Source organism: Aulonocara sp. 'chitande type north' Nkhata Bay, linkage group LG3 (genome assembly GCF_057382095.1).
Source record: "Aulonocara sp. 'chitande type north' Nkhata Bay isolate Kocher_YH1m ecotype deep benthic linkage group LG3, A_spYH_male_GT1.1, whole genome shotgun sequence".
NCBI lineage: Eukaryota > Metazoa > Chordata > Actinopteri > Cichliformes > Cichlidae > Aulonocara > Aulonocara sp. 'chitande type north' Nkhata Bay.
Window position 1 is genome coordinate 20,507,651 of NC_141346.1, and position 25,024 is coordinate 20,532,674.

The 25,024-nt window shown below is 44.3% G+C and overlaps 2 protein-coding genes and 1 long non-coding RNA gene across 7 annotated transcripts; 2 read left to right on the forward strand and 1 right to left on the reverse strand.

The window, feature by feature from the left end:
• Positions 1 to 1,052: 1,052 nt before the first annotated feature.
• LOC147334456 (uncharacterized) lies at positions 1,053 to 3,467 on the forward strand. Its single transcript, XM_086272479.1, has 2 exons — positions 1,053 to 1,336; positions 1,465 to 3,467. Exons 1-2 carry the CDS (start codon positions 1,210 to 1,212, stop codon positions 2,634 to 2,636), a joined length of 1,299 nt encoding a protein of 432 aa, XP_086128605.1. The 5' UTR covers positions 1,053 to 1,209; the 3' UTR covers positions 2,637 to 3,467.
• Positions 3,468 to 8,480: 5,013 nt separating this feature from the next.
• LOC147334457 (F-box only protein 41-like) lies at positions 8,481 to 23,464 on the forward strand. 4 transcript variants are annotated; one of them, XM_086272505.1, is made up of 17 exons: positions 8,482 to 8,848; positions 10,636 to 10,807; positions 12,162 to 12,683; positions 12,765 to 12,844; positions 14,063 to 14,135; positions 15,954 to 16,184; positions 16,308 to 16,372; positions 16,455 to 16,610; positions 16,696 to 16,856; positions 16,994 to 17,217; positions 17,992 to 18,107; positions 18,646 to 18,798; positions 18,871 to 18,966; positions 19,152 to 19,270; positions 19,435 to 19,596; positions 19,684 to 19,799; positions 20,869 to 23,464. In XM_086272505.1, exons 2-17 carry the CDS (start codon positions 10,658 to 10,660, stop codon positions 20,929 to 20,931), a joined length of 2,487 nt encoding a protein of 828 aa, XP_086128631.1. In that variant the 5' UTR covers positions 8,482 to 8,848; positions 10,636 to 10,657; the 3' UTR covers positions 20,932 to 23,464. The 4 variants fall into 4 exon arrangements, 3 of the variants coding, with proteins under 3 accessions (XP_086128631.1, XP_086128618.1, XP_086128624.1); XM_086272492.1 differs by having other exon boundaries at positions 8,482 to 8,775; XM_086272498.1 differs by lacking the exon at positions 8,482 to 8,848 and adding an exon at positions 9,538 to 10,467.
• On the reverse strand, positions 17,876 to 24,840 carry LOC147334458 (uncharacterized). Of its 2 annotated transcripts, XR_015126133.1 has the most exons (4): positions 24,637 to 24,840; positions 19,485 to 19,610; positions 19,115 to 19,264; positions 17,876 to 18,963 (listed from the first exon to the last, which is right to left on the reverse strand). It is a non-coding gene; the product is annotated as an uncharacterized LOC147334458 (long non-coding RNA). The 2 variants fall into 2 exon arrangements; XR_015126132.1 differs by having other exon boundaries at positions 17,876 to 19,264.
• Between the last annotated feature and the right edge of the window lie 184 nt (positions 24,841 to 25,024).

Below are 25,024 nucleotides of genomic sequence, written 5' to 3' on the forward strand. Positions count from 1 at the left end.
TTATAGCAGAGGTCGCTGATGTCCACTCGGAGCCTCTGGTTCATCCTTTAATAACTAAATTTAATTTTGAACCGAGGCAGACACTCACATGTGGACATGTCACACCCACATAACTTCTGTGTGGAGCCGTAGAGGCCACTGGTCCTGCTGTGCTTTTATTTTATAAATGTGCACACACAGAAATGTGCACACCACCAACCAGCGCTCAAACACAATCTTAATCAGCAGGGTATATGGGTAAATGATTCTATTTGTCCTCCTGTCTGTGACAGCTGAATCGAGGATGGATGGATGGATGGATGGATGGATGGATGGATGGATGGATGCCTCCCTGAGCACTGATATCACCAGCCACCTTCAGTATTTTAATGCTTTACTGTAGTTGTCATTAAGCTGCAGTCTGTGTGGCTTTATGTAGAAAAATGTACAAACAACATCAAATAAAAAATAAAAATCTAAGTAAACTCTGCTCCTTTTACATAACGCATGCCCTGAATCTCCCTCATCTCCATGGAGACAACATCACCGCAGCTGAGCCAGAACGAGGCTGTGCAGGAATGTCACTAACATGTAATCATGCCACCCTCTCTCTTTATCGCTCTCCGTGTTTCCTCTGGGTGTCTCTCGACCCTTCTGCAGCACTGCGGACTGTGTTTACCTGCAGGTCTGAGCAGAGCAGCAGCCTCTTTGTCCTCAAAACAAACTTCACTGACACCGGTCACAGCCTCAGTCTCCCCGCGAGGCCAAATGCTCCTAACTTGGAACTCCAGCTTCAAAAACAGCCCGCTCCTCTCCTCCTCCATCTCCTCCTCTGCTTGTGTAACTCCTGTCTTGCCGCAGTGGAGGAAACCCCTCTCTCCTCTAGCTCTACGTCGCTCTGCCGCCTGTCCTTTTAAGGCATGGGGGATACCCGCCGTCACGGCCGGATGCTGCCCATATTTGGGCAGCTACGAAGCGTCGCGGCGGGGGGAATCCCTCGCGCCGGTGTCGACCAATAAGGCCCGGACGGGAGTTACCTAGGAGACGGAGAGTATAAAAGCGCAGGGAGCCCAGCATCCTCAGCATCTTCAGCATCCTCAGCCTCAGAGCGTGGACTAACCGACCCGCTCCGGATTAACCGCCGGATTATCGTTTTTAAAGGGAATCCCGGCAGCACGAGCCCAGCAGCTTTACGTTTTTACTGGATTTTTGATTGTGATTCGTGTAAAAATGCTTCTGGAACGCGAGGACAGCTTCATGTCGGAGTTTGAGGACGCGTGCAGCGCCTGGGTGGACAGTGTGGGCTCGAGCCTCAGCGACCCCGCAGACTCGGACGTGGGATCACCTTTCTGCCAAGGTGAGTGTGATAGAGCAGCTGTGCCAGATGTTTGCACCTGTGACTGATGTGTGACGAGGAGGCTGCCCGCTGATTATGCAATGACAGTAACGCCCCCTCTCTCCCTCCCTCTCTCTCTCTCTCTCCAGTTTTCTCTCCGGGCACCGACGCCTCTGACTCAGATTTCTTCTCCGACTTCAGCGACTGCTCCTCGGACACGCTCTCGCCCTCCCTCGGCTACACCGGCAGCTTTTTCGCGGAGCCGGAGGCGGCACCGGCGGGACTGAGCAGCACCGCGGACGCGATCCTCAACATGATCACAGAGATCGTGGGAATCTGCACAGAGATGGAGCAGCAGCAGCAGCAGCCCGCCACCAACACCATCACCTCCACCACCTCTGCAGCCTCCAGCTTCGCCCCAGCACCTGTCCTGGACCTCCCTCCACCACTGCCTGCCGCCCAGCAGCTGCCCTCCACCTCCGCTTCCCTGCCAGCTGTGGTCAAGAGCGAGTTTGTGGCTTCCAGTTGCAGCAGCGGGTGTGAGCCGCTCTCCACAGCCGGAAACGACGCGCTGTACCCTTCCAGCGCGGACTCGCTTCTGCCGCTGTCAGCTCTGGAGCAACAGGTAGATGTGGCGGATCTAATCGACTCGCTGCTGAGCGCTGACGCCGCACAGGGAGACCTGAAGCCCGCATGCGAGGTGAAGCAGGAGCCGCTGGGGCTGGAGGACTGGCTGAAGAGCCTGTCCGCCGCTCCCGTTACCGGGGGAGATTCCGGCAGCTATGTCATCAACAGACCGCCGATAAAGACGGAGCTCGTGCAGAGCGGGAGCGACCTCCACTGCGCCCCCTCCTCCCTCCCCTCAACCCTCGACTCCCAGCTGCTCTCCTCCCTCCTGCAGGGCGTGTTCCCGATAGTCAACATCGGCGGCGTGCACGCGGCAGCAGCCCCCAAGCTGTCGCGCGGAGGCAGGCGAGCCCCCGCGAAGGGGGGGCCGAAGGCGAAGCCGTTCCCGTGCTCCGTGCAGGGCTGCGAGCGCCGCTTCTCGCGCTCCGACGAGCTCAACAGGCACGTGCGCATCCACACGGGACAGAAGCCGTTCCAGTGCACCATCTGCGCGCGCAGCTTCAGCCGCAGCGACCACCTGACCACGCACACTCGCACGCACACCGGAGAGAAGCCCTTCTCCTGCGACGTGTGCGGAAAGAGGTTCGCGCGCAGCGACGAGAGAAAAAGGCACGGGCGCGTGCATGTCAAGCAGCAGCTGCGCGCACAGATGATGGCCGCCTACTCCCTGGCCCTGAACGCGCCTGGCGTCTAAAAGCAAAGAACAACAGCAGACGAGCTCACTCAGAGCTTCAGGATTTGAACCGTCGACCGGAAAGCGTCCGAGACACCTTTCCACATAACGTCACATCGTGGACGATTTTGGCTGGACCCGAAAGAGGAGGAGGACGTGCCAGGCGTTTACAGGTGTTCGGGGGACTACCAAGTGCACGTTTTGGTTCCTCTCAGGGCGCATGCGCAAGCGCGGTCCTGCAGCTGGACTGTGAGCAGGGCCGCACAGGAGAGGGCTGTACCGCAGGTGCCACTGACGTGTTTCCTGTCTGCGCCCGCCTGCCTGCTTACTGTGGTGGACTGTTAAAGGAGCAGTCCGCTGCCCGCTGGGAGGTTTCTCCTGTAAAATACCAACCTGTGACTTTTCTGCATGAGGACGTGAAGAAATGTAGACGTCAGAATGTCGTGCTTTGTTTTGACTGCTATTTTTATGTGAACATCTTTATATTCGAGGAGTTCTATGTTTGTAAGATAGCTCTATTTTTCTAGATGGCTCGTCTACCTCTTCGTGTTTACAATCAGATTGTATATATTTCTAAAGATGAATGTGCTGCGATGTCACTCTTTCTTTTCTATGAGACTGATTATGAAACCAACGCTCGCGTCTTTGGACGCTGACTGAACTTTATATTACTGCGGGTGCAGGTCTGAGCTGCACCGGTGCATCGTGTTGTTTGTACTGTGACGGTGGAAAAAAAAACTGAACACATACCAGCTCAGTGAGAGCTGAGCTCCAAGTAGCACACATGGCTGTGCAGGTTTACTGTTCCCTCGTTCTGCATGGAGGCTGCTGTCGCTGTCAATAAACAAACAAACAAAGAGTGAGCGTGTCCGACTAATTCTTCTGCTGCTTCATAACACAGGTCTAATTTATATGGGTCTGTACGGGGGGGTTCAGGCTCTCTTCACTCAGAGGTGATATGAGGGGGCACTCTGTGTTTTTCTTTGATTTCCACCCACTCACCAGGGCAGACACCCCTGATCTCAACCTCAACTTCTTTAATTATATTTAATCATTACTCATTTAAAAAGGAGGTTGAGTTTCAGCCCGGTCCTCCGTTGTTCTGCTTTATCAGCATTTTTAAGTGTTATTAGCACAGACCTTCCCAAAGTGTGGGGCCCGCCCCCTAGGGGGGGCGCAGAGCCATGGCATGAAAAAAGAAAAAAAACAAAACTCTTGGACACTGCTAGCACGGGGCTCCCACAGAAATGCAAAGCAGGAGGTGAAGCATTGCTGAATATGTTTCCAAACAAACTATCTTCCAAGCCAAAGACTAGAAAATCTGCTGAAGCATATCTTCTCTTTGGTTTCACCTGCACAAGTGCCGAGGTAGGTCTCCCCTGCGGGATTGGTTTTCCCTTCGTTGGGAGCAGCGCTGGGCTTTTCATATCACAGACAAACAGTATCCCACATTATTGATTTTTAGTTCACAAACACTTGTTGTAACGACTAACTACTCCTGACATTTTGGAGACGTTAGCTCTTTATACAGTAAAGTTACAGCTGGATACAAATAACATCAGGCTGATCCTGCCACGATTTGTCACCCCGGTTCAAATCACGGACAAACAGTATCCCACAGCTGTTTATATTTTTAAACCCATTTTGCACAGAGAGGCATTTTTTTTGAAAAATGTATTGATAGCAATGTTGAATATTATTACACAGAAGAAAAACCCCCAACTACATGTAAAATAATCACACGGTGACGCCTCTGCCTCTGTAAATGGAGAGACAGTAACTGCCTGTAAAACCTGAGGATAGTCAGATTAACAGTAACAGTATTTTGTCTCTATCTGCCATTCTGCAATTCATCTCATGTAAACAATAAGTGGCGCACAGCGTGATGTGAAAAGAGGCACATACCAGACGAACTCTGTATTCCTCGTCCACACGTAAACCACAAAAAAGGAGTTTTAAAAAATCACAGTTTTCGGTGATTTGAAACGCCGTTTACGTGTGGACGAAACAGCTGCGTTTTCACAAATACCCGTGTAGGTGCGGACGTAGCGTAAAAGAGTTAGTAGTTTATTTTATTACTACCTGTCATTTATTGCTGGTTACTTGTATTTGCTTAATTGTTTACTAAATATTTGAGGTGTGGAGCAAAATATGGGTGTGTGTGGTTGGAGGATGTGTTAGTGCGTGTGTGCGCGCGCGGGGGGCAAACGTTTTTCGTGTAAAACAAAGGGGGGCCCAGCAAAAAAAAGTTTGGGAACCACTGTATTAGCAGCCACTTAATACGATTAAGTCCACAATTCACACCAATTAAATGGTAATTGTTGGGTCTGTCTAGCACAGGCCCACCGCTGGAACGAGACAATTTAAAAACACAGCAAAAGCATTGAACACCAAGTAGGCAAAGTTATTCATGTTACTCATGCATGAGGGAGACCTGCCTGGAGCCAAGTGTCATTCCACCACCTGATCTCCATCAGACTCTCAGCCAGGTTCCCCATAGCACTCCTTTTATTGTGGTTAAATGAATATGCATAGGGTCATTAACGCCACTGCTCTACTCCCTCTACACTTCAGACTGTGTGGCCACCCATGGCTCCAACACCATTGTGAAGTTTGCTGACGACACAGTGGTGTTGGGTGCCATCTCCAACAACGATGAGGCGGCCTACATGGATGAAGTGAAGAATCTGGCATCGTGGTGCCAGGACAACCACCTCCAGCTGAACGTCAGCAAGACCAAGGAGCTGGTGGTGGACTTCAGAAGGGGTCAGCACAGAGACTACAAGCCCATTATCATCAATGGAGCTCCAGTGGAGAGGGTGCAGTCCTTCAAGTATCTTGGTGTCCACATCTCCTCAGACCTGACATGGGCTGCCCACATTCAGGTCCAGACCAAAAAGGCTAGGCAGCGCCTGTATCACCTACGACAACTGAGGAAGTTCAGGGTCTCTCCAAAGATCCTCAGGATTTTCTATACAGGCGCTGTGGAGAGCATCCTCACACAGAACATGACATCGTGGTTTGGGAACAGCTGTGTGAAGGACCAAAAAGCTCTCCAGAGAGTGATCCGTACAGCAGAACGCTGCTGCAGGACTGCTCTCCCCCCGCTTCAGGACACCTACACCAGGAGATGCCGGACTAGAGCAGCGCAGATACTGAAGGACCCGTCCCATCCTGGCAACAAACTGTTCCAACTTCTGCAATCTGGTAGAAGGTTCCGCATCTTCCGGGCAAGGACAGAGAGACTCAAGAGGAGCTTCTATCCCCAAGCCATCCGTGCCCTAAACACACACACCCGCCCTCTCACATCATCTATAATTGACTGAGACAGGACTCTTCCAGACACTAAACCAAGGCACAATGTACATTTCAAATTCCTTTAATTTTAAATATGTTTATATTGTCTATCCTGTAAAATAGTCAGATGTCTATTCATATTAATGTACAGAATTCACCTGCTTGCTGCTACTACTGCACATTCACCCAGTGTATATACTATATATATATATACAATGTTCTTCCTCTACACCCCCCCCAATTTTTTGCACATGTCGAGGAGCGTGTCAGGCTACATTTCACTGTGTGTTATACTTGTATAACTATGCATGTGACAAATAATAAAGAACCTTGACCTTGAACATATGACGTCTACATACAAACGAAGAGTACCTTGCCTTTGTGTGTGTGTGTGTGTGTGTGTGGGGGGGGGGGGGGGGGGGGTCAGAGTGTGGCCCCATAAACGACTTCCCTTAACCTGCTGGTCTGGAAAATCCAACAGTTCATCTATATGTAAAAGGCACTTAGACTCAACTACGTTAATCCTGCCATAAAACAATAAAACAAGGTACGACCTCTTCCCGTGCTCCCAGGATGTAGGGGTGCATTCCAGAGTGGAATACACACAAAGTTTGCAGACTATTAAGGATCAAACCTCTACCAATCTAAAACTAATTATAAAACTCTAAGCATATATAAGTAGATATTTCTAAGCATAAATGACAATCAACAATACAAAACCTAACAGTAATTATTATACCAACTTATCACCTTCATCTTCCTCATGACTTATCTATGCATCATCACTTCAGTCGTTCTCGGGTTTCTCCAGATTTCTCTGTTTTCCGTGCATCAACAGGTTTCTGTTGCCAACACTTTTTTGAACAGTGAAGGTCATGTTGCTATGGGAACAGCAGTTTTACCCAGTCTTATTCTCTCTCCCACACACACACACACACACACACACACACACACACACACACACACATATATACACACACACACACACACACACACACACACATATACACACACACACACAGGCACACAGGCACACACACACACACACACACAGGCACACACACACACACACAGGCGCACAGGCACAGGCACACACACACACACACACACACACACACACACACACACACACACACACACACATACACACACACACACACACTCATTTTCATATCTTCGTGAGGACATCTCATTGACATAATGCTTTCCCTAGTCGCTTACCCTAACCATCAAAATTGAATACCTAAGCCTAACCCTCAGCCTAAACCTAAACATAACCAAATTGTAACCCTGATACTAAAACCTCGCCTCTGTCAGTGCGCCCCAGGGTGGCTGTGGCTACAATGTAGCTTGCCATCACCAGTGTGTGAATGTGTGTGTGAATGGGTGGATGACTGGATATGTAAAGCGCTTTGGGGTCCTTAGGGACTAGTAAAAGCGCTATATAAATACAGGCCATATAAATACAGGCCATATAAATACAGGCCATTTGGAAACACACGTTTGCTTTCAGAGATCTTTGGCCTCCACTGCAAACTAAATAGGATAAAAGCTTTTCCTGAAGGCCGCGGGATTCTGGCGCCCTCCAGTGGCCACCACATTATCACAGAAGCAGAAAAAATAATACACTCATGCACAAAAGAATGTGTCACAAAAAATGCCTTTTACACAGATTGCAAAACAGAGACCACCTAATATCCACAAACTTGTAGTCTTGCTGTCGCTCTGTGGTCATATAGACTGTACAGGGAGCCATCTCATGATGAAATTTCAACATGATTACAGATTACAGAACAAAACTTCACACGGAGGAGTTTCAGTGATTCAAACGTCTTCATCCAGCAGGACTGTTCTGTGTTTGACATCCTAATCAGTTAATCAGTTCCACTGGGAAAACAGATCTCTTAATTGATTCTTTCTGCTTGTGGTTAGGGTTAAAGGTCAGACACTCTGTAGAGGAACTGGCTGGTGGCTGGAGTTATTACAGTGAAATCTGGGTAGTGATGATGATGATGATGATGATGATGGCAGGCTGCTGCTTATGTATAAAACACAGACATTTATTTCCAGTCTTATTAAAAGCGGCACGAAGCCCATTCTGTCATTTCTGTGGTATGAAAAGTTCCCCCGGACAAACAGAAACACCAGCAGTGTCACTCTGGGAGAATAAAACTTGTCGGTGAAACCAAATATATTCATAAAATAAACACTGTGTCACTGCACTCCTTCTACGTTACACAAATGACTTTAATTAAGGATGCTTTGAGCTGGAAGACTCTGAAACATTCCCATGATGCTTGAAGTTGTTTTTTTTCTTCCTCTATGGAGAGATGTTTTGGAGTACACGTGTCTCCTTGGTTACAGGGGTGAAGAAGTGAACTGATTCTCAGTTGAAAAAAAAAAGTGGTCTGAACGCCGTGAGAAGGACACAGTTTCCGTGACTTCCAAAGACACACTGAAGCCCGCGCAGTGGATGTGTGTTAATGAATATCAAATTATCTACAGATCGCCTCGCGCGCGTCGCCGTGTTCATGCTTTTATGTCCAATTCAGTCTAATCTGAACGATAAAAACACAAATGTGTGAAACCAGAGAGCCTTGGCAATCATGGCCCACATCACGCGTTCTCTACGTCAGCAACTGCACGCACACACACAGACACGCACACATTCGCTCCGTGTGCAATGCTGCTGCTGCACGATAAAACGTGGTCGGTACCGGGATGATGGACCATCGATCCGAGGGGAACTGGGAAGAACCGGGAAACCATGGCAACGGGATTTTGGGGTTGAGTGAAGCAGGCGGTCGATAAGGGTGGGTTCAGGCAGCGCGAGGACCAGACATCCGCGGATCGATTGTCACAGGTACTGATAGGTGAACCGGGCGCTCGCGCGTGTGTGTGGCAGCACAGAAGCTGTCATCAGTCTCGATATTTCGGTAAGAACCCGAAGAGCAGCTCGTTCTCCTCACAGCTGCAGGCAGATGTTCGAATAATCTATCAGTTTCTGTCTGTGTGGCTCAACTTTTACGTTCTTTTACGTAATAAAAGCTGTAATGTAAGCTGTACTCTAACAGCTGGACACAGAGTGGGCGGGCTGATTAATCAGTGAAACCCTGTCCAGTGTTCATACTTTATGCTGCAGGTCATTCGACAGTCTTTTCTTTGATTTGTGCTCAGGTCTCATTTTTTCAATTCATGAATTAAAGTTTTCTCGTGTCACAAATCAAACTTTTCCAAAATAGTTCTGACCAATCTGTCATTTGTTAGTGTTGACTTTTTTTTTCTAAAAGCTTTGATTTTACATCATTGTTAGTTTTTTTTATGTTTACATTTTATAATGATACATTATAGCAACATTTTCTTTATATTTTTCACGTTTTTTAAAAAATATATTTACATTTTATATTTTTTTCATCACAGAACTAATTTTACTTAATTTCTTATTTTGACCTTTCTTTGTAATGTATTATTTTATTTATATTTTAATTAATTAGACTGTTTTGCTTACCTTTTCACTTATTAGGTTAAACGTTTTAAGTTTTAATTTTCCAATTTTGACATTTTTGCGTCATAATTTGACTCTTTAGAATAGAATAGCCTTTATTGTCATTGTACAGAGTACAACGAAATTGGAGTGCCACTCCCTTGGTGCAAGATTCAATAATAAAAATAAATGTAAAATATAAAAAGTAAAATAAAACAATCACAAGTACTCAAACAATAGTAAGTACGATATATACAGGATAGCAGCATTAATATAATGACAGTATGAATAGCAGCATAATTAGTGGCATAATTTAGACTTTTTATGTCAAAATATCTCAAAATTCTAAGTTTCTTAGTGGTTAGTTCTTAAATGTATACTTTTCTTTCAGTTTCAGTTTTCATTTAAAAATGTTGCTGTATGTTTAAAGCTTTAATTTTTCTGATCACTTTTACGTTTTATCTCATGATTTTGATTTGGTGACTCAAACATTTTTGTTTGTTACGCTGGTGTTGGTCTGAGTGACATAAATTTAATCATCAAAGGCCTCCACACCAATTTGTTTGTGAGTGTAAGGACATTCAGTAACTGCATAAGTCCCTTAAAACAAATGTAAAAACTGAACTGTGAACAAATCATCCTCTGTGGCACACAGAGGTAGAGCATATTTGTGCTGCTTAAAGCACAAATCTGCTCTTCTTCTGTATTTGTATAAGCTCTCAGGCGAGTCACTGTAATGCAGCAGCCCCTCGCTGTAGTCCTTACCAAATAAAAACTCCTGAATGGAGGGCATGGAAAGAGGAAGAGGAGGCTGAAGTAGGCGAACACAGAGACTCCACGCCCCAGACGTTTCTTTCTTCCTGCTCATCCATGCGTGCTTAAATTCCTCTGCACGGGTCGGAGCAGCGGCGTGAAAGATTGCTGCCTCACAGAAACAAACACACACATGCGCCCCACTAACATCAGACCCAGCAGCTCGCCACAGGACACGCATGTGATGCTCCAGCATGGATCCGGCTTATCCGTGAAGAATAAATCAAACACACGTGTTCTGCTGTCTTTAATGTTCAGGTCTGAGCCTCGTTACATCTTCATCTGCATAGAATCAATTATGTAGAGCTCACACGCACTCTGACCCAGTTTTCACTCCGGTTTACTCTGTGTGTTTCTTCTTCTACTCTTACTATCTCGTTGCAGTCTCTTTGTTTTTCTCTAATGAGCTCATATCTTTTCTTCCAGGTCTGCTGCTTCCTCGTGAATCATGTCTTCCTCCTCGTCCTCCTCCTCTTCCATGGAGCTGCCCTACTTCTGTCCTCGTTGCGGGGATGGGTTTCGGTTCTCATCTGTAGCTGAGCTCCGGGCGCACCTGGTCAGCCGACACACCTACGAGACCCTGCTGGTGCTCTCCCAGGTAACCAAGCAAATTATCATTTTCACGACTGGTTAACTGCTAAAGTACTTTTGTTGTGGAAGATTTCATGATATGTGACAAACTAAAGAGATTTGAGTTTACTGTCATGTGGAACAAAGAAATAATGTGTCCTCCCAGAGGCCACATCGTGGAAACGATTGCAATTTGGACACATAATAATGGATCTGATTGGGAAATCTGTCTGACATCACCCGGTGAATACGGAATATGGATGGAAAGCAGCTATATGGAGCTACAGAGACTCATTAGTTATTCTACATTAAAACAAACTGATGTTGCCTGTTTCATTTTTCAGCCTCTCAGATTTAAGATTTTCTGTTTCTGTTTGACACCTGCTGGTAATGAAGCTAGCCAACAATACATGACTTTGGTAGCTTTAATTTCCTAGCAAACATGGTTGAATTCCCAACATAATCTGCCTGGTCATAACTGATCATGCTAGGACTGCAAAAATAAACCATAGATCGATGGATGTTCGTGCTGTTTGCACACAGAAGTGAGGTCGTGTCAGACCTTAGAAAGGGAGAAAAACTGACCAGATTATTGCAACGAAGAAAATAAGTGGCTGTGTCTGACAGTTAATCTGGTTAGTGCATGGTTTGTGAATAGAAACAAACACAGGCTTTTATTTTTATTTTTCTAAATAATTAAGACTCTTAAACTGTTTAGATTTATGTGAATTCTGTCAAGCATCACCTCTCTGATCCTCATGTCAGCATCATAAACTCAGGGATGTAACTAATATTGTGAGTTTGTGACACCCATGAAATTTATACCAGTGTTATTCGTTTCTTCTCCTTCATTTTATTGAGAATATTTTAGTTCTTTGCATTCTAAAAGCGGTGCAGGACACATTTGAAGACAGTGAGACAGTAGGAGTGGCAGGTGGGTGGAACCACATTAGGGTTTGGCTTTACCCCCCCTTATTTAGAGTTATGATAGACAGGTAGAGGAAGATAGAGGAAGTCAGACGGGAGTCTCTGTGGACTCTGATGTTTGCAGATGACACTGTGTTCTATAGTTTGAGCAGGGAGAGGTGGAGGTATGCTCTGGAGAGGAAAAGAAGGTGAAGGTGAGTCAACCATCCAAAGCAATAGACAGTGCACAAGAGCGATGAGGAAGAGAGTGCAGGTAGGGTGGAGTGGGGGGAGAGTGTCAGGGGTAATTTGTGAATGAACGATAGCAGCAAGAGTGAAAGGAAGATTTACAGGATCGTTTGGAGACCATTGAGATGATCCAGATCTTCCACCTGTAACTAATACATTTTTTTTAATGTCATCAGCCCTTGAACTGCGTTACCAGTGCCAGTATTAACTTTGTCTTAATGTTTCAGGCTCGGGTCAGAAGCTCCAGAACCAGTTCTCTCCTCCCACTCCCTAGCCCAGCTGTATCCCAAAGTCAGAGCACTTCTCTGGACATGGAACATCAAAGCCTGCCCCTGCCACTGGCCTGCTTGGATCTCGCCTCATCATCTGCCTCCGTCCAACTGCTCAGGGAGATGTTCGGTGCTTCAGATTGCCCTCTGCCTTCCTCTACGGTACATTCAGAAGGCCCCTCCACTGCTCTGGCCCTTCCTGGATCTGTGGATCTTTTTGCTGGGAAGAACCTTGGAGAGGTGAGGGTCCAGCTAGGCTTGGTGGAGATTGGGCTGGAAGAGCGACTGGGGCTCGGGCTGGATCATAAAATCGCCCGGACTTTCGCGGAGGTTGAGGAGAGGGTGAACCGACGCATGGCCCGACTGAAAGTAGAGCTACAGAGGAGAGAGATGGAGCTACAGCGGGCGAGGCGAGACAAGGAACGACTCAGGAGTGAGAAACAGGAAGTGGAAGAGAAAGCAGCCTACCTGTCCCGACAGGTGGGTGGGGCTTTAAGCAATGTTTTAAACACGATTTTGAAGTCGCTGTATATTCACTGTTCTATTTTTGTATTCCTGCAGGTCTCAGCTGCCATGGAGATGATGGAGAAATTAAAGAAAGATCTTACAGGGAAAGAGAAGGAGCTGAGCAAACGACAACAGTCAGTATCTGGACGTTTAGTGGATAAAACTGTGTTTTCAGGATTTATTTTCCCTCTTTTTATGGAACAAACAAGACATTTTTAGATGAAAGTTTTCTTCATTGCACCATTGTTATTATTCATTTATGATCAGCCACTTTTCTATGTTCTATGGACTAGTCATCACAATAACAATGGTAAAAAGTTTAACATGTTCACGTATTTATTTTAAATAGTGTACATTTTTTAACTTGTTCTGTAAATAGACAAGGTTGAAAAGACTAAACAGCAGTTTATGGCTGCAGTTCCCCTATTGTCCACTTGGGGCAGGGTGTAAAAGTAAATGAGTGCCCATAGACTTCCATGTTAAATTTTCCAACTTTACAGCAGAAATAAACATGTCTGCAGCCTGCTACAAAACCAGTTTCTGTTGGGTGTTTTAATTTGTTTATATCACACCTTTTTATTTTGTATGAAGGACTAAAGTTTGGAGTCCCTTTCCGATTTATCACCAATAAAATGACCAAGACATCCATAAATTCTTCTGAAAATTATAGAAAAAAAACACTTTTTCTTAGTGTAGCGCTTACCTAAATCTTACCGAGCTTTAAAGTTTCCTCTAGTACTACACTCATCCAGTAATAGATCTCCAAGCACTGCAGGCAGCAACTGCTGAGGTTGTTTTTGGCTAATTTTACTCAGCCCTCAGTGGCAAACTTGAACTCTGGTGTAGAATGTAAGGCAAGTATGCGGAGGTGAATGGGGTCAGATTTAAATACCAAGTAGGAAGTGCTTTGGGCATTAAAATCTTTTGCACTCGTATCCTCTGGCAGCAGTAGATGCAGTGTGGCAGAATTTGTCGTGTGGTCAGTTTTTGTTTGTGGAAAATGAAACACTAATAGCAGAAGCAAACAGCATGTAATGTAATATCATGGAACTACAGCGCGCTGAGCACAGAAACACGGTGCACAGGCAGAGGACACGTCATGTTTAATCTGCCTCACTCTGTGTTTCTCTCTGTCTCTCTCTAACACACACACACACACACACACACACACACACTCTGCTGCGGTTTGCTGGGATGATAAATGTAAGATGACAATGAGGCCCGAGGGTGTGTATTTTTGGGAGGTCACTCGGTTTGTTTTGCGTGTTTTTTGTGCCGTCTATCTTATTTAACTTATTTATCATTTGGGTCACTGAATAACGTGTACATTCTGAACTGTGTGTGTTTTTCAGGGAGATGGTGGACATTGAGCATTTTTTGAGGGAGACGGCAGACAAAGAGGCCGAAGCCAAATCCAGGCTGCAGGTGATGCAGGAGATCTTCTGTTGTTGGTTCTTTTGTAATTAAACTCTGGGTGGTTTATTTTGATTTGTTTGACAAGAGTGATGCGTGAGATTAATCTGACCCAGCTCACACAGGGTAACCCGACAGTTTTTATAGTGGGGTTGGCCAAGATGAGGCTGTTATTTACACATGAAACGACGTATTGGAGGGGGGCAAGTATGCAGCATGTGCACTCGTCTATGAAATAATCCTTTGTCATTCAAAACCTGTACAGTTTTATATTATACTTTATATTTTAACTTAACCTTTTCTTTCCACATAGTTTGGTTAGATTTTTAGATTAGAGTTTGGGTCAAAATCATAGAGTTCATGTACAAGAACGTGTTCAGATTCCAGAGAGAAAATAAAGGACACTGGGCAGAGTTAATATACAAAAAGCAAGCTTTTGTTGGCAACTTAAGAAAACTCCTGCAAAATGCACAGATGTTAATTCTATTGCGAGTTAAATATGTAAGTATCTGTCATAGGACTCCTTTCAGGCCTTAGTGTCATCCAGGCTGTTTAGTCTGTGGGCCCACAAACACTGTTGTCACTCAAACTAGAACTGTAAACAATTTTAAAACACATCCATTGAAATTGGATCTTAACCCACACTGAGTTAAGAGACCCACAATGAACATGAGGAACATGGGGGTGCACATGCAGCGCAAACAAGAAATTTAACTGACACGGGTGCAGATAACAGTGCACACACACAGTGAAACTAATGCGAGTGGCGTGAACAATCACAAAGGAAGGAAAACTACAAGACATTCACAAAAATACCCAAAATATTCGATTTCAATAACAAACCCAAAAGTGACTCATCAAACTTGCTCTAAGGCAAACCCTGCCTTGTTTGCCTCGTCCTCTTCCCCTACTACAGCTTTCCAGCCAGTCCTGGGTCTGTCCCAGAGCCTCCTCTCAGTTGGACATGCCCAAAACACCTCACCCAGAAGGGTCCCAGGAGGCATCCGAGTCAAAGGCTAACTCAGTGTGGAGGAGTAGCGGCTCTACTCAGAGTACCAACCAAACGGCAGAGACCCTAAACCTCATTCTTTCTGTCACTACCCAGAACCTGTGGCCACATGTGAGGGTGGTAATGTAAAACAACAGCTTTACTTTCATGCTCAGCTTTCTTTTCACCACATCAGACCGGTACAGGGTCTGCATCACCGCAATGCCACACCAGTCTATTCATCAATCTCCTGCTGCTTTCTTCTCTCACCCATTAACGAGACCCCGAGATACTTGAACTCTTCCACTTGGGGTAGCGATCATTTCCAACCTGTCCTCAGACTTTGAGGTCCAATTTCCTGATCCATGCTGGAGCTCATTGCTCAATAAAGCCATCAGAGCCAGACTGTCCAGTAATGTCCTGGTGAAGTCCAAAAGCCACTGAGCACAAGTCTGTCTTATTGCCTTGGGCAAACGCCCACATATTCCTGAATATCCTTGAGAAGAGCTGGTCCAGTGCTTCCTGACTAGGATGAAAACCTCATTGTTCTTCCTGAATTGTAACTAAAGACAGCCTCTCTTCTCAAGGACATTGGCTGCTGGCGATGCTAAGGACTGTAGAGCTGGAATGAGATATTCCACTCAATTCAGTTTTCTTTAGTCATGTCTTGGTGCTTCATAGTGTAAGAGAACCTCTTACAACTTCATGTTAGTTCATGATTGTGGGGTGTGTTAGTAATTCCTATCAAAAACCTTTGGTATTCAGATGCAGCTTACAGTAAACATACAGAAGTCAGCAAATCTGATAAAATCTTTCTGTTGTGGTGCTTCGCTTGATTACAGATGTTCATTGAGACACTGCTGGAGCGAGCAGATTGCGCAGAGAGACGGCTCCTGATGCTTGGCTCGCACGAACATCGCAACCTCTTCCCAGACAGTGACGGGTACGCATACACCGAGCCCTATTTGCTCACTGAGGTTTACGAACCTACACGGAGCCAAGGGGGACGCAGTCTGGATGGCAGCACTGATGACATCATTGCAAATAAGATGCAGGAAACCATTGGAAACAGGGTGGGAAATACAAACAAACATCTTTGATTAAAGTATTCATGAGAGTATGTATTGTCTATAGAGAGGAGCAGGACCTGGAATTTGTTAGGTCTCACTCAACATTTCCTCATCCTGCTCTTCCAGAGGAGTTATAGCGTGTCGAGCTCCTACAGGCTGGGAGAGCAGCTGCATGGACACCATCGCTACAGGTACCTGAACACACCTGACTCTTTCAAAGAGTTTACAGTGTCAGTGAAACGCTCACACCTCCTCTCGGTTTCTGTCATCAAGTGGTCTTGCTGGACGAATGCGAACCTCGTCTCTGGGTTCGGGGGGTTGGAATTGCGAGGCGGCATCAACCCATCTCCATCCGAATCCCTACGCCCAACCCTGGACTCAACGAGAGAGAGGAGAAGGAGGAGAAGATGGGAGGAGGGAGAGGTTCTGGTATGCAGATGTTTGTTTTGTGACTTTTATTTTGAACAGGGCTTAAAATTTTAAAGAGCAAGTCTTTCTTCTGCTGTGATTTCAGGACTGCGGAAGAGGGATGGGGGAGAACGTGGAAGAAAAGAAACTTTCGTCACCATAGCACCGAGGAGGAAGACGAGGAGGAAGAGGAGGAAGAGGAGGAACTGTGGACCAGTGCTGAGATGAGGAGACTCATCTTTGCCAGGACACACACACCTGGATCAGGTATATAATTTCTGCCCATCATTCCTGTGGTCTTTCTTTTCCCCTCTGGCTGTTACAGGCTGCTTTAATGCAAAACTTCCTGTGGCTGCTTCACAATAAAAGCTTCTGCCTTTCATTACTCTGCTCTCCTGACCCAGATACCCCCTCTTCCGTCCGCTCCACACCCTCCCGTTGCTTTGGTGACAGACAGCTGGTAGCAGACACCCTGCGGCTGAGGGCGGGCCTTTTTTGCATCTTCCCATATTTGGACGTGCGCTCAATGCTGCGTGCAGCCGAGGTGTGCTCTGATTGGCGGTTCGTTGCCAGGCACCCTGCTGTTTGGACACGCCTCCAGCTGGAGAATGCCAGAGTGTCTACAGAGGTATCGAAGTCCTCATCATCTTCAGATAGTTACTAATGTCATCCTCTTATAGCTGTCCCTGATAATCTGCTGGCCATGTAACATTTAACTTGTCCGCCATTTTGGACATGTGACAGTCATGGTGACAGTGTAGGGTGAAGGGAATAACGCCCCACTCACACAGGTTTAGAAACTAGTCAGTGACCCCCTGGCAACCACTGGTTGCTAGGGGAAAATGTGTATTGTGCATGTTTGCAAAAACATACATGTGATTGCTTTAGTCACTAGCAGAATGCCAAGGTCACCTCCACTTTGCATGAAAGAAACTGAAAACTGCAACACTAACCACTTCATGCTTTCAGTTTGGGTATTTCCATCCAAACTTAAGCTTGGCTGGCTGGTTTTCTTTTTTGACTTCATACTTGGAATTTGTCTTTTTTCCATAATTTTAGCCTTGCGATTACAAGATGGGGCATAGTAGCTTCAACAGAAAGATAAAAGAAAGAGCAGCATCTATACAAAATAAATATGTGTTTGCTTTTTGTCTCAGTTTTAAAATTGTTGCTAATTTAAAACTGTGTTCACACATAGAAACCTTAATTAGGCAGAATATTCTTTATTCAGTAATACTCCAAAATCAGATTTTTATTCAACAAACAGTTACTGTCTTGTAGTATTAAACTGTGTGGCAGAGTGACTACATGAAAGATGTTGTCAGGGAAAAAATGCAGGAATTATTAGGTTTATACTTTAAAATGTTTATTTCACATTTAAAATGTTTTTCTTTGTGTGTAGTTCCTGACGACGCTGTCACAGTGGTGCACTCAAACTCAGGCCGTGGTGCTCAGCAACCTGAAGCCTCGAAGTCGTCGAGCCAACGAGACGCGAGAGGATTACCACAGAAACATACGGTAAATTAAACTCAAGGTTTGACTTTCTGTACTTCTGAGGGCCCTGGTTGTAGCCCAAGCATAGGTTAAGTCTTTAATGTTACTGGCAAGCCAAAATGTCCAGACGGTGATGATTTAAACCAAAAATAACCACTGAGTCAATAATAATAATAATGGATTGGATTTATATAGCGCTTTTCAAGCCACCCAAAGCGCTTTACAATGCCACTATTCAAGCCCTCATTCAAACCTAATTATTTACATTTTGAGGATTAATTTTTGTCCCCACAGTGTGACTGTGTGAGTTGTGTCCCTACAAAATCAAAAATCCAAGCCCACAAACACACACCGCTCTCAAGGATTAATGCTGCTACCGAGGAAATGTACAAGCTTTTCTTATCTTTTTGAAATGCATGTTGTCATGGTAACGCAGCTGTTATCTGATTGGTCAGTGCTCAGTGCATTAACAGGTTTCTGAGACGTTACAAGAGAAGAAAGCTGTCCTGTGAGTGGATTGTGGGTACTGTAGTTGGCATACGTCTGTTTGTGTGTCAATCAGAGGGAGTGTGGAGCCCGGGGTGGAGGCCCTGCTGCGGTCAGCAGGGGGCAGCTTGCTCCACCTGTCTATCTCTCAGTGTCCCCACATCCTCACCGATAGGACCCTGTGGCTGGCCAGCTGCTACAGCAGGAACCTGCAGATGCTCACATACAGGTGAGGCTGTTTACCTGTCCCCTTCTTCACCTGTCTGTCCGCTTACTCGACTGTCTGTCTGGTCCTCTGCAGGAGTTCATCAGATCCTCTCGGTCAGGAGGTTCTCTGGGCTTTGGGTGCTGGATGCAGGAGCATCACCAGCCTGCAGGTGGCGCCTGCTCATCCCTGGTTAGTACACACACACACAGTCCACTGTGATAGCTCCATACTGAAAAACAACAAATCTGTTTCCCTTTTTCTAAAAAAAAAAAATTCCTGTCCTGTCTGCTGTGAATCCAGTCTAGAGTGCAGGAACAAATGAGCAGATTTGAGTCACCTTGACACCAGTCTTTTTCTCTCTTCAATATTTCCAGCCAACAGCCAACTCGTTTTGGTAACCGCTGCTTGCAGACAATTGGCCGTTGCTGGCCACACCTCCGCTCTCTCAGTGTGGGCGGAGCTGGCTGTGGGACTCAGGGGTTGGTTGCTGCTGGTCAGTGAAAAATATGGTTATTGACATTTTTGTTTCTTCTCCTACATGCTTGTACAGATTAAATCCGTAGTAACTGTAAAGTTACAGTTTATTTTGGTGTAAAAATACAATGCATTATACCATTAGCTGTGTGGGGGTTTTTTTGTTGTGTGTTTTGTGTGCAGTACGCAACTGTGCTCAGCTACAGGTGCTGGAGTTGGAGCGTATTACTGACCTCGGCCTGCAGGCGGCGACAGAGCTGTGTAAGGCTGGACTGAAGAAGAACCTGCAGACGTTGATCTTGACACACACGCCCGTGAGCGGTCAGGCCATCCTGCACTTCCACAGTGAGTCTCTGTAACTGAAGGCAACACAGAAATGTGAGGTTATTATTAATCAATGATTGCTGATGACTCCTCTGTGTACCTGTGCAGGTGAGTGTGAGAACATCAGGTCAATCATTGTCGAGGTCTCTGCGTCAGATTACTTTGAAGAACCGGACACTGAGGAAGCACAACATCTGTTTGGAGAGATTCTCAGTACACTGAAGGTGAGTTATAAATACTGCTCTTTGATTGGCTGTCAGGACAAACAGACAAATATTTATTTCAATGTAAAGTGTGCACTGAGAGAAAATAAGACTGGGCTTATGGGCAGGGGGCTAAATCAGCTGCTCCTCAGCAGGCTCCACAAATATGATCAATCACCCTTGAGGAACTACAAAAAAGCCAAGTATAAGACAAAGAAGGATTATTTTTAACTGTGAATCACTAAAAGCTAATCTAGAATAAAAATGTGGAACAGTAAATTAGCAGAATAGTTCCCCTCAAATGTACTTCACTTATGTTTAACATGAAACATTAAAACATCAAATAAAACACAAATATAAACAAGAGTAGCTCACATTTGCTGCTTGTCCCACAAGTTCCTGACACTGCCCCCTGGTGACTGTACATAGCTACAACATGGGTCTGCAAAGCTCTGGACTTGGGTCTAATGTTTTTCTTGGAATGATGTGCCTGAGACGTGCCAGTCATAAATAAACCCCGCTCTGAATTGCTCAAAGACAAAAACACTTTGGTCACTATCGGCTTCATGAATACTTAATAAATCATCACAAACATCACAAACAACTGACATCACTGACAGTCACTTTACAACTTGCTTTGTTTTTAGAACTGCAGAAGCAGTTCTACAAGTTTTTCAAGCTCTCAAAATACTTCTGGAAGTGTGCTTTCAACAAGCAGAGTGCATCAGTTCACTCTGCACTCGTGTGATTTTCGGACATTTGTGACAAACTGTCTACAGACAGAAACCCTCTGACCAATTCAGGATACATCCGTATAACGGTGCAGGCATACAAATCTGTACAAATGCAATCCCACAACGTCAAACTCAGTGGTCAGAACATGCTTGTACTACTTAACCACAATGTTTTTGTATTTTCCTGTAAATCTGTAAATGGTCATGGTTGGATTTACCAAGGATCTAATTTCCTTTAAATAAACCCAACTCTGGAGGACTTAACTGGAGAGGAAGTTTTTTTTAGGTCAGCTTTAAAACTCAGAGAGACTTTAAGCACAGACCACCTTCATGTTGTCATTTTTGTGCCCCTTCAGGTTCTTCAGACGCGTCCTGGTGTGAGTGACGTCCTGCAGGTTAAAGCCGACAGTTTCTCCTGACCTCAGCGCAAACTGCTTTCTTTTATACGTGAGAACGTCTAAATCTGGGTTTTGTGTTTTTTTGTTTTTTAACCTGAAGCCATTAATCTTTCCCTGAACTAATGTGTGCAATATTTACTACACACTGGCCCAAACTGTTTATGAAACTGTTTTTTGAGGAAATAGGCTACCTGTAGCTTGATTTATTGAAAAAAAAAAAAAAAAGAAAAAGAATAAAAGGTATTTAATGTGTTTTTAGGAATTTAGGCTAAAATAAACCATACTTATCCCTTAATATCTGTGCTAAACCCATGCAAAGCAGTCAAGTCCCATGGCGTCAAATACTGCCACTCTATCTGATGCTGCTGTTGTCCTATTGATAGGTTTCCTTTGGCTTGATTGTCCTGACATATCTAACAGTCCTCTTTTAAAGCTACTTATTTCAAAAATTGTTTAAATCCTTCAAAATCAAATTAAAGCTGAAAAGCTCAACAGAACTAAACACTGTGTTAAAGAAAAAGCAGTAGTTTGGTGTAATACCACTGTATACCCAAAGAGAGTGCAGCGACTCAGTGGAGACTTTTTTAACCAGAAAAATGATTAAAGTTATATAAGAAAAAAAAAACCTCTCAAGGAAATGGGGCTGCTAAAAGAAATTAGTTAGCTGTAGGCACGGAAAACTACTTGGTCAAGTTTGTTTGGTTTTTTTTTAAAGGCAATAAGTAGGGCTGTGCGATATGACCAAAATCTCATATCCCGATATAAAACATCTATCGTCCGATAACGATATAAATCACAAAAAATGTAATATTTTCTGTAAATTCTGTGAATCTCGGGTAGGTGAAGTGTTTCCAGCTGGGCATCTTGTACCTGGAGTTGAGTGTTTTAACCGATGCATGAAACTACACATTTTTAGACATAAGTTGTAACGGCCGCCGTTTTCTTTGTATTTATTACACGGCGTGCTGCGGGGAAAAGCCTGTTCTAACGTTTGAGTCTAAGGTTTATTTTTTAGCACCTGACGGCTCTTTTTTTGCTTCTCATCCGTCAATACTCTGCATCTTTCACGTGATTCCGTTTATTTTGAAAAGCCTCAATAGGATCTTGAGCTTTATTGTGAAAGGTTTATGTGGAAAATAAACAAGCGGACATGCGATGGTTTTACCATCGTTGTTGCTAACGACAACCCATAAAAAGAGACGCTTGTCCGTCTGTAGTGTGGTTATATTAAATATAAGAGAAAGAGAGAACTTTAAGAAATTAATATAGCCACTACAGTGACCATCAAAACCATGAAAAAATATTGCCGTAAACAGTTTATTTTGCGACACCACGAAACAAACGATAGCGTAAAATGAAACGTTTTTATATCGTCATCCGATATATATCGTTATATCGAACAGCCCTAGCAATAAGTATGGCCTTATGTTAAAAAATTATGTTTAAATGGCATGATACGAAAGGGCCCTTCACAAGCGTCGATACATGAAGAACAAACACCAATTTTCATTTTATCTTTGAGATGCCACTGGCTAAGAAACATGGCAGTATTTGGAACTCTGAGAATGAGACTGGGCTAATCGAGGTCATCTTAAAGCTTTTAAAATCTATTAATAATACAAATAGGACAGACTAAGTGGCAATCAGGCTAAAGCAGGCTAACCCCTGCTCACTCCAAAAGACTAAAACTCAAAAAGTACATCTGAGGTTTCATATTTTCTTAAGCTTTAATTTTCCTGCAGGTCTTTTTTTTTTATATTATGAACAGCTTCTAACATTAAAAATAAGACTTAAAATAATTGTATGAGTCACTCATTGAGTGAAATGGGAAGGCAAGACCTCAAACTAAAATCTTGATCCTTTAACTTTTACTTAAAAGTGTGAATAAGAACTTTTTCTACCATAGTGACCTCTTTTTTTAGCACTCTTTCTCCTCACGAATCTTAGAGCCCTTTAACTTTTATTCATCTCTTCTATTTTTGCAATAACTCAGACCTCAACAAAGTTGAGGCACCTCTAATAAACTTTTATTTACCCTTATCAAACAGAACATCGTTGTTCCGCAAATAAGAGCCATACTTGTTGTATTGAAGTAATCATAACCTTTAGTCTTACCTCAAGTTTTAACAGAACCCTTGTTCATTATTTTTACCTTAAATATAAGCACAAGAACCCACATATGCACAAAGACTTTTTGCACAAGCAAGCAGGGCGCATTGAATTATGCACCAAAGACATCAGTCGAATCAACCTGTCAGTGAGACCTGCAGATGTGTTGATAAAAAAATGTGTCTTTTAGCAACCCCTAGAAGCTGCAGATGCTACCTGTGTGGTTTCCCCATCAATAAATCACTTCGTCATCAGGTTTGTGTCTCCTCTTGATTAATTATGTTGTAAAACAATCAAGATATGTTCGTCTTCTACAATCAAAGGTTTCTGTTTCTAATGTTGGACTGGAATCTGCTGTCCTTAATTGTGCCCTATGCAATGCTTTGTCACATGTGAAACACTTTGTATTTCCACTTAAAAATAAAAATGTTCCTTGAGTCTCTCAGTTACCTCAAACAGCCTTTGGACTCATTCCTGTCTGATGAACGTGAGATGGAAATCTAAAGGATCTAAGGATGTGACGTTTGAACACAAAAATAAAACCTGATGTGGCTGCACACAGGATTTAGGTCCCAGTCGCACAGGCTTAAAGATCAGGGGTTGTGAGGGCAAATTGTTTGCAATCCACCCCTGAGAAGTCGTGGCTCAGTGTTTGTGGACTCAGTCATTTGGGGATTTTTGCTTAGAACCTAACCGATAATTGTTTGCAGAACCCCCTGCCGAATCTTTAAACTGTTTAAACTATAAAAAAATAGGCATTTATTGACAACATTAGCATTTTTTTACCATATCCAAAATTCATGGTTTTCAACAATTCATGCGTGCTCTAGGAATGTAACCCTCGTGAATTCTGGGGGTCTACTGTATTTGCCAAGTGATTCCTGGAGGTTGAGACCTGTTACTAAAGTTACATTTGCTGAGGCTTACAGCATCACTTCCAAAATAGAGAAAAGTTTATATTTCCTGACCTATTGGTGACTGGTTACCAGTAGTTACAAGGGGAGACTGGTTGCAAAGAGGTGTACAGTGCTGCACCAAAACCCTCATTCTTGTTGGTTTGGTTGCCCAAACAAGTGTGTGGAAAATGCAAACTATGGGCAAGCAGCTGTTCTGTATTTTGAGCTCTAGTGAAGTTAGAAAAAGTGAAATGGAAATTGGAAATAGAGGACTCTAAAAGTAAAAGTTATGCCTCTGCATTGTCTCCGATTCTGGTTTGCAAGCTTCCTACAGCTCGGTGAGTTGTTAGCGAGTGTTTCGGAACAAGCTGGCATCTTCCATACAATATTCAGGTGACCATGGCAAACTGCTAGCAACCAAAGCAATCGCAAGATGGTTTTCGCCAGCCAGGAGGGGAATGCCCATCTTGGAAGGGGGTCACTAACTGGTTACTAGGCCTTTGTAACTGGCAGGTTTAAGTCATGTAACTGCAAAACCTTAATATGTGCTGCCTTTTCAGCTGCTGTACAACACTCATGACATACAGTATAGAGTAGTAATACGTTGTAAGTGGATGTTGTGGGTGATAGCAGCTCGCTGCCTGCAGTTCAATTAACAGCCACAGGGGTCATTCATAGTAACAGCTTTTTGAAGATTAAATGTGGGCCACATTATACCCACCACATTGATTGCTTTGGGCACGAGGAGTGGTGTCGTCACACAACCATATCCATTTGGAACTGCCATACAGCACTGTTGTACCAAGGGCAAGAACGGTGAGTATAATCGCCGTAAAAGACATTGAGAACCACCAGCTTCCTCTGCAGCTTCCGAGATACACAAATATCACCTGGTCAGCGTTGATGTTTTTTTTTTTTTTGTTGCAAAAAGATCCAATCAGTGTATAAAAAAACTGTCTCTGTGAGGTCTGATCAGTGCAGGTTTCAGTCAGCAAAGCTCTGCGGATGACATGCGGTTAAGATAAAATGGGCTAAGATAAGCTGCTACACAAAGAAGGTCAGGAGCAAAGGTTGTCCCCGTGTGTTTACACCTGTGGGAGTGAGCGACC